The 9,465-nt window shown below is 35.8% G+C and overlaps 1 protein-coding gene across 1 annotated transcript; it reads left to right on the top strand.

Annotated features, from left to right (window-relative positions):
* Positions 1 to 718: 718 nt before the first annotated feature.
* Positions 719 to 9,124, top strand: LOC142345304 (uncharacterized). The gene is made up of 6 exons (XM_075397291.1): positions 719 to 898; positions 6,767 to 6,970; positions 7,059 to 7,514; positions 7,679 to 7,972; positions 8,095 to 8,371; positions 8,545 to 9,124. The coding sequence occupies exons 1-6, from the start codon at positions 746 to 748 to the stop codon at positions 8,721 to 8,723; spliced, it is 1,563 nt and encodes a 520-aa protein (XP_075253406.1). The 5' UTR covers positions 719 to 745; the 3' UTR covers positions 8,724 to 9,124.
* Positions 9,125 to 9,465: the final 341 nt, after the last annotated feature.

A 9,465-nucleotide genomic window follows, 5' to 3' on the forward strand; every position in this document is an offset into this window, starting at 1 on the left:
ATTGATATGTGGGGGAACCAATAGTTGATTTGAAATCTGCTTTTCCAAATGTGGTGCTATTCGTGAATGAAGATGGTGCCGACCCTCCCTCCTGTCGCCGGACATCGTGACGGCAGGTACGGCAGTGAACACAAATTTGAGCCACGTGAACGGGTTCCAACGTCCGACAGCTGTCTCCCCCGAGCCGATATTCACCAGTTGATACGGAAGAAAACCAATTGATTGAGCCTGTTGATAAACCCAGTGAAAATATAAAAAGGCCTTTCTGATGTAGGGGGTGGTACTGAAGAGGTGTGTCTTGGGACAGGGGGTGAAAGTGTTGATGGTGGGGGGGGGGGTGAACGTGTTGGTGGGGGAGGGAGGGGGGTGAATGTGTTGATGGTGGTGGGATGGGGGTTGTGTTGGTTGGGGGAGGGGGGGGGGGGGGTGAGGTGAAGGCGTTGACGGCAGATACGGCTTCTCTGATGAATGGCTTCAGTATGTAAAATGGTAAAATGGGACAGCTAGCAAAATGAGACAGCTAGTTAAATGGGACAGTCAATTTCTATTAGAGTTATAACAAGTGATGCTTATAACTGAAGATATACTTTAAGATCTGATGGTTTCATGAAACTATACTATTTATTAATTTTGCACCAGGTCTGTTTTGGTTAAAGGCGTTGTACTGAGCGTTCACTTTGTGCTATGAACATTATATTTTTATGAATTACATTTTTTCAGATTGATTATTGTTGCTAACACCAGCATGTCACAAGAGTATCGGAAATTAAAAATTGTTGCCAATGTTAGAGCGGAAAATGTCGAAGATCCCCGAACACACAATAGAAGTTTCCAACTGGTGAATCATATTGAAGAACACGATGCATATCAAAGCGAAGTTGAAGCTACTTCTACTACTGTTAGTGATATCCAACTATCATTATTGTTATTCTTCTATTTCTTATTCATATTATTACTTTAGTACCAATATTATTACTTATAATATTATTATTAGTATCACTATTATCGTTTTTCTTAATGTTACTATCAGTAAGATTGTACTATCAGTAAAATTGTTACTATCAGTAAAATAGTGCAGTCGAAACATTCCTATAATATTCATTTTTTTGAGAACAAGACCTTTCCAGTCCAGGGGTAATCTCGGCTAATGAAGTAACGAGGGCGGTCTTGATTGTATTTACACAAACAATCTCTAAATGCCGAGGAAACTGTCTATCAAGTTTTGAGGTCTGTAAAGGAGCTGGAGTTTTTCAAAAGCATTTTTAATAGCCGCACAACGGTAGCTGGGGCTATTATTGGTCTTCTCTTGGTTTTTTATCAAAAATTATGCTCACTAAGCAGGGGGGCCAAACAGAGTTTTCGGGTTTGTTTGGTCGGCAATATTGAAGTAAACGATATATTCCGTTTGTTTTTTCGTTTCGTTTCCCAATTTCAGGTTGCTGAACAAAAACAAACAAAAGCAATTTATTTACTTTCCAAAATAAACCTCAGCTTGTAATGGCAGATTGAATAGGATTAGTTACAGTGTACTCACTAGTCAGTATTAAAAAGTTAAGCTTGCAATATCGGCATCTAAGTATCCCAGATTGTACAAAAAACAAATGAAAAACGCCCTTTGTTCTAAATTAAACAAAAGAAAGCAACTGATGTTGTTCTATTGATTTATTGAGATTGTTTTTTTTCTGCAAATGGGACTTAAAGCTTCATATTGTTCATTTTTTCATAAATTTTCAGAATGTTAGTTAAAATCCAGACCATGTTTATTATCGTTAAAGCAGTAAAAAATGTTAATACTTGACAGTATAATTTATTTTAGTCTGATATAAATCGAGCGTCAAAAAAATAAATGCACTCCAAAAAGGTTAACAAAAAATGAAATATTGATTTAGCTATTTAAAATAATTGAAATGGCTATGCTTTAAAATATCTCAACTTGGAAAGCAGCATAATAAAAAAGCGAAAAATTAACGGTATATTAACAGCTTGTATATTGGTATTTGCTTGATGTCAAATGAATATCAGTGTTTTTTATGACCCCCAGTTACAATTAATTGTTGTTATATAGCAATACGTATGTTCTAATAATGCATAATTGCACCTGTTTAGACCCTTGAAAAGGCAACTAATGATTTTCAAAGACGACGCTATTTGTTTTCATGAAAAAAGGTTTTGCCGTTTTTTTTTTAATAGGCGCACAGCGATAGCTGGGGCTCTTATTGGCCTTCTCTTGGTTTTTTTTTCATTTCGTCGTCGCGATTTTGGTTACGACCATATGACCATATGACCATACTTCAAATCTGCTTTTTGTTCATATTAACTGAAGTGCGTGCGCGACGTCATTCTTCGCTCTTATTGGAGCGAGTTTTTGTTCATTCGCGTGATTAAAGTTTGGTCACACTTGACTTACCTTACTCTCAAAAAATGACTTCCTCACTTTGAAATTGATTTTTATTTACTTTAATTCAAAGAGATAAGGTCAAATGGTTGTGCGTCACTCTAAATGAAGGTTATTTGAGAGCAGTTATTAGAAGCAGCAAAAAGTTTCTTTATCAAGATTTAACGTCTCGACTTTAAAAAAAGGTTTCTTGTTTTGGTCTCTTTATTTTTCTGGAGGTTATGTTATTTGAGAGCACCTAATAGAAGCAGCAATAACTTGATCAGATTGCTAATCAAGTTATTACATCTCAGCTTTTAAAAGAAGGAACGTTTTTTGGTCTGTATATTTTAATGTCTTTTTAAGACTGCTGATCTACGAAGCTATTGCGGCTGTTTCCTCGCAATCTCCCAGCTATGCTCTTTTCTTCCTAATTGGCTTCCTATATTTGTTTAAATATCTATTTCAAAATTGAGTATTAAAATGAAATAAACTATTTTATTGTTTAGTTGGTATGCTAGGGTGTCAGTTACTTTTTACTTCGAGTCGTTTCCAGAGTCTTCCAGCTGTTTTTAATAGCCGCGAAGCGATAGCAGCTATTATTGGGGACATCGTGGTTTTTTTTTAATTCGTCGTCTCCATCGATGATTCTTACGACCTGACTTCTTGGAAATGACTTCAAATTTTGCCTTTGTGGTAACAGCTTCAAGAGTTTTAGTATGTTTTTGATTGGTTTGTTTGATTGTTATTGTTTCTGAACTTTTTTAATATGATTTTGTTTGTTTTGGCTGGCGTTGTTCAATTGATCTGCTGGTCAGGTAGAGTACTTCTAAGTTTTTCATTCATTTTTTTAATTGTATTTCAGGACTTGCCCTGCTATGTTTTTAATTCGTCTTCTCCATCGCTGATTCTTACAACCTGACTTCTTGGAATTGACTTTTTCAATGACTTCATTGACTTCTACTGCGTGACATCATTTTTGCTTTTAGGTCAATTGCGTAACTTACCTCACTCAAAACCTCACTTCTGAACTCACTTAGGGAAGTTTAAATTTTATGAACATTTACTAGTTAAAGATCTATAGTTTTCTGCTAAGTAGTGACAAACTTATATGCCCTAATTCTTGAGTATTAATCTTGAGTTTTTTGATTTTGAATATCATTTTTGAAAACTCTTTTATGGCTTTTTCTTTAGACCGTATGTGTCATAATATTGAGAGTCCAAATCTAACCCACAAGGTCTAGTGGTCTATTAAAGGACTGGTGGTTGATCTGTCTATCTTATTTCTTTAGGTGTTTCAATTCATGGAAGGCCACGAGCATCTATCGCGGCTATTTTCCGGCAATCTGCCGGCTATGTTGATTCTTATCTAACAAAAATAATATACAAATACAAGAGGGCACATTTAAATCAGTTGACTCAATTTCCCCCAGGCTTCTAGCACAGGCAGCCATTGAAATAGACTTTTAAGTTGCATTTGTTAAACTCACTTAATCTTTTCCGTACCCCCAGTTACATAGCACGTGCCATTACATGGTAATGAATTGCTCTTGAACGAAGTTCATAGCAATTATTGTAAACGTGTGTGTCTTTTTTATGCAAAATTTTCGCTTGACTTTTCGATCAAACGTGATCATACGTGACTTACCTCGCTCAATAAAATGACTTTTGCACTTTAAAGCTTAAGTTTAATTTGAATTTGTTTAAGGTCAACCTCTCTACCTAGTTGTTTGAGCGGCGTCGATTTTTTTTTCAATTTAGATCTGTATCTGTTTCTATCTCTATTATATGGCACGCAGGTCTATTCTTTCGCAGCTATTCCGGCAATCTGCCGGCTATGTTGTGAATATGTGAGTCATGCCTTTCTTAGTAGTTCTATTGTCCCCTTTTCAGCAAATAGAACTAAAAGGTGTTCGATGAATTATTATTTTCTTGGTTATAATTTGGCTATGGAGTTTGTTACGTACTTATGACGTTCTTTTAGTTTGAACAAACAGGCGTTCAATGATTTGCCTAATTTTGCCTTTAAGTGTTTGCCTCTCCTTTGCTTGTCACTGATTCCCAAAAGGTAATTGTAGTTTCCTAACTGTTTTTTTAGTTTGCGCATATAGGGTCATGGGCTGTTATGACTGTCTGAGTTTGTTGTTGCTGTAAAAATATTAATTGTCCGGTCATTAATGAATTCCTTTTTGAATTTTATTTCAGGACTTGCCCTGCGATGTTTTTTGTTCAATACTTTTCTGTGCTTATAATTTGTCTCTTATTGAATGATAATTAAAACATTGACTTTTATAAATGATTATTGAATCATTGAATGATACCTAAAGATAAAATTTTTTTTTGTGCGTTATTGTTTTATGAGGAAGGAATCATAATTTTCCTTCTATTTCAAATTGTTTCGGGCTAATTTTTGTTATTTGGCTTGAGAATGATTTTAGTTGTTGTTTTTCGCAGGGTATTTGAGTTTCCCCCAAAGGCTGGTTTTTTAGCAGGAATTGCTTCTTTAAGTCGTTTCCGGAATTGTTCTGGCTATGTTTTTTAAGACTTGTTCACAGTTCTGATTATTTTTGATGTTCAGTCAGGTTTTTGTTACGACCATATGACGTCACAACCACTTTAATTCTGCTTTTTGTGCATTCGTTCATGCAATATCAACTGAAGTGCGTGCGTGACGTCATTTTTCGCTCTCAGTGGAGCTAGTTTTTTTCATTTATTCGCATGATTAAATATTTGGTCACACGTGACTTACCTCACTCTCAAAAATGACTTTCTGACTTTGAAATTGACTTTTATTTACTTTAGTTCGAAAAGATAAGGTCAAGTGAATGTGTGTCACTCTAAATGAAGGTTATTTGAGAGCAACTAATAGAGGCGCAATAACTTCTACAAATTCTTAATCAAAATTTAATATCTCAGCCTTCACTGAAAAGACTATTTTTTGGTCTGTCGGCTTTTACTGTTTTGCTTTAGACTGCAGATCTACGAAGCTATTGCGGCTATTTTCTGGCAATCTGCCTGCTATCTTAAAAAAATGGTTTTACAAAATTCCAGTTCCAGTTCGTTCTATGGAGTAGTAATTTTAGGTCACGTCAAAACAGGAAGTAGGGCGAAAAAGCGAGTGGTTTTGCAGCGTGATTTTTCTGCTCTAATTTCAAAGTAGAGTGAGAAAAAAATGCTTGAACAAAAATTCGCTTTCCCGCTTACTTTTTTGTTCACATGTGGTATTGTTTCTTAGATTTTTACTGTTTAATCAATTTTTCCCCCAGTCAAGTCTTACTCCAATCTCGGTCTAGTTTCTTTGTTAAGTCAATAAAAGTTCGGATTGCTCACTAAGCTGGGGGTAGGGGGCGAAACAGAATAGATCTGCAATTGTACGTACAATTTTAGTTAGCCCTTTTCAGCTTTTTTTCTTCCATTTGGGTAGTTTTTTTGGACATTTTGTTATAGTAATTAACATTCGCCTCAGCTTCCCAGCCGGATATTATAGCGCTTCTATTTTTTTACAATTCAAATAACTTGAACTCTTTTGGGACACTCTTAAGTTACACAATGTGGTGAATAGGTTCAATGTCAAAAGAGCAAGAGCAAAATCAACAGAAACGGGATTAACCGATAAAGCTTAGTCATTATGTAACAGAGCATTAGGTTATCAAAGCTCATTAGAGTGAACTATAGTTGAGAATGGTATTAAATTTTTTAGCTTTCAGTTTAGAAGTTTAATTAAGCATAGTTTTTGAATCAAACTGAAACTGCACGTCAAATTAAAACCACTTTTTGAAACTGTAACGAAAACACGAAAAAATGGTCAATTTATCTTCTTTTTTTTCTTTTCTGACTTCATTCAGAAGCTCCTCTTTGAGTTATTTTTCTCTTGTTATTTTATTTAGTCAAATTATTCAAACGCGCAGAAGGGATACCCATGCTACTGTCGCTTGTAATGTTTTATCGATTGAAAATTTTTGCGATTGTAGCTTTAAAACAAGGGGGCTTGATAATGTGCGAACGCACATAAGGTTCCAACCCCGCCCATCCCCAATTTTGGCATAATTGTCTACCCAATAAGGAACAGATAGAAAAACCCAAAAATTAAAGTATTTTTTCATAAAAAATGGTTTATGAAAAAAAAGATAGCCTCCAAAGCAAAAATATCTCAGTGGAGTTAAGGAGGATGCATGAGATTGATGAGTCAAGCCATTATTAAGAAAGCGAGTCAAGAGAAACAGCAAAATGAAACAACATCAACAACAAACATTAAGATTCTTAACTTTCAGTTTAGAAGCTGAGTTAAGTATATTTTTTGGGTAACCATAGAGACCTTCTGATTTTACTTTTTGTCGAAAAGAACTTACTTTGCTTGACCTACTTTTTTGTAGAACCTGCTGTTTGTTTAAGAATTGCGAGAAAAAACTCCCAACACGATCTACACGAGGACTTGGTCAGAGTTACCTTGAGGCTCAAAAAGTTGCCACAAACACAGCCAAGGAGCAACTTAAAAACGTGTATTGGCTAATTCTTTTCGAGGACAGGACATGTAGTGTAGTTCATGCTCTTAGTAACAGCGTATGTCTTGACGTAGCTGAGCGACTACAAGCACAAGTTAGTATTCGAAAGTAAAATATCCAATAAAGTTTTCTTTTGAGAGAGCACTAGACTTTCTTATTTTTACCATAACAAAAAATTTTAGAGATTCGACCTTATTAACGTGAAGTGGATTAAAAAGAATCCAAAAACGAAATCTTATATATGGACAGCTAAGCTCCTAACCATTGGACACGAGTTCTTCTGCTCAATGTGGGAGAAAAATGCTCTCGTTCGACTTGAGGATGGTGATGGAACTGCAATTCTTGCTAATTACATACCCGCAAGTGATCCAGATCTGACCATATATGAAGACGTGAACCAAGTTTTATTAAATGAGAACGGCTCACAAGGTGCAAAAAGAAAGCTCGAGTTGGCGCATCAAGCAGTCTCAGGCGATCAATCTTTCAACCAGGAAGAAATTTTGACTAGCAATGAGTGTGAAGACAATTATGAAGCAGTCGCTGTCTTAGATCCCGATGAGGTATCGAAGACTTTTAGCAATCTTCAAGAAGGGAACTTTGCAGACTTGAAACCTAATTGTAGTGCTATTGCAAGTCAGGTAAACTTCTTTAATTGTCAAAAATTTGGTTGCAACTTGCTTTACATAGACTGATCTTAACTTTGGAGCTTTTAATTTGTCAACAAAATAGTGCGATTCTTGTGCAGTTTTTTTTTAAATTGGAGACTCCGCTGGTCTGATGGTTAAAAAAAATGATTTTTCAGAACAACAACGCTGTTTCTACAGAAGTTCAATCTCAAAAGCCTGTTTCTTCTACGCCAGGCAACCTGAAAAAAGTGAAAAGGAGCAAAACTGTCACTCCGGGTGAAGCGATTGAGTTGAAATATCGCAGAGTTGACCGAGAGGCTTCGGATGCAATGAAAACTGCAGCAGACAAGATCATGGAAGCAGCAACCCTCATTGTAAACTGCATGACTGAGTTAAGACCAGAGCTAAAAGCCCTTTCAAATCGCAACTACAAAGAGATACAGATGTCAACAAATGCAGTGAAACAATTGGTTAATATTAAATTCTTTCTTCAAAGCGATGTTAAACTTTCTGCAAAGATTCTCTTAGAATTCAACTGATGTAGTTCTTTTAAAATAAAAAATAATTTTGTCATTTGAAAATTTTATTTTAGACCACAGAGGTCTCCAAATTGGGTGTACTTCTCCCAACCCCGAAAAGTTTCTCCCAAAGTGACAGGCCACGGCTCTTGATAACTAAAGGACCCAACGCTGGCAGTGATTTGGCTTTGGTAGAAGGCGCTACTCCTCAGATAATAGGTCGCAATGCCTGTAAGCAGCTGTGGACAAAAGAAGAATTGGAAGAGCACATGCTGTCGCCTAAACTGAAGCAAAAACAGGGCGCACTTCTTCGCAAAGATTTCTCACCAACCAGAAAGGAACATTTGAAAGGTGTCGAGTTTTGAAAATACTTTAGTTTGTTTTTTAAGTTCGTCATCAAACTTATCACCAAGTTGTTATCTTAAATTTTTTTTTAAAGTCCGACTGTTTATTCAGCAGGGTGTTTGTTTTTAGCGGTTTGCGGATAAATTTAACATACAGCTAAAGCGTGCTATGCTTCTTAGATCTGTTCAAACTAAAGTATGAGGAGAAGTGGCTCCACACATATGAGCTGGCGAAGCCAAGTGTAAACAACTGTGGCAATGAGATTCGATCGGGTGAGCGAAGAAGCACAGATCTGAGAGAAAGTTTGGATAATAATTGTCCAATGGAAGCAGATGCCAATGATGAGAACGCTGAATAAAGTAAAGAAAGAGGAACAATTGCCTATACACTTTTGACTTTGCTTTTGAAAGATAACTCTTTTGTTCTTGTTTTAGTTCTCGTTTACATTTCTAATGCTTCTTGATACTTAACCTAAAACCATTGATTGGTTGATTCTTCAGATTTTTCCTCCTAATTTAGCTTTTGATCGCATTTATACTTACACGTTTATTTTGCTGAATAAACGTGATTGATTGGTTGATTTATTGCCATTGATTCGCCGTTTTTGCCATGTTCAGATCACTCTATATTCCTTGTTGCTTCACATAATCATAAATGATTGATTGGTTATTTACTCAGATTTTGTCGCTAATTATGTTTCACATATGCATATACATTTCTGATGTTCTTTATTTACAAAACAAAATGTTTGCGTCTTTGTCTTTGTCATTGCAGCGTTTTTCTGAAACAGTTACTGAACTTGTTTTGCTCTGAATACCTGGTGAAAACTTCAAACGCATCAAGTTACTGAACTTGTTTTGCTGTGAATACCTGGTGAATACTTCACACGCATCAAGTTACTGAACTTGTTTTGCTGTGAATACTTTGTGAATAATTCAAAGGCATCAAGTTGCTGAACTTGTTTTGCTCTGAATACCTGATAAATATCTCAAAGTTATCAAGTTACTGAAATTGTTTTGCTCTGAATACCTGGTGAATACTTCAAACGCATCAAGTTACTGAACTTGTTTTGCTGTGAATACTTTGTGAATAATTCAAAG

The sequence above is a fragment of the Convolutriloba macropyga genome, chromosome 9 (assembly GCF_964194025.1).
Source record: "Convolutriloba macropyga chromosome 9, txConMacr16.3, whole genome shotgun sequence".
In the NCBI taxonomy this organism is placed as follows: domain Eukaryota; kingdom Metazoa; phylum Xenacoelomorpha; order Acoela; family Convolutidae; genus Convolutriloba; species Convolutriloba macropyga.

What these genes read in the sequence shown, in the direction of transcription:
- LOC142345304 (XM_075397291.1), top strand. Translation starts at nt 746, where the DNA reads ATGTCACAAGAGTATCGGAAATTAAAAATTGTTGCCAATGTTAGAGCG. An exon ending in TTGAAGCTACTTCTACTACT is followed by an intron (nt 899 to 6,766) that starts GTTAGTGATATC and finishes TGTTTGTTTAAG; the next exon opens with AATTGCGAGAAAAAACTCCC. An exon ending in CAGAAAGGAACATTTGAAAG is followed by an intron (nt 8,372 to 8,544) that starts GTGTCGAGTTTT and finishes TATGCTTCTTAG; the next exon opens with ATCTGTTCAAACTAAAGTAT.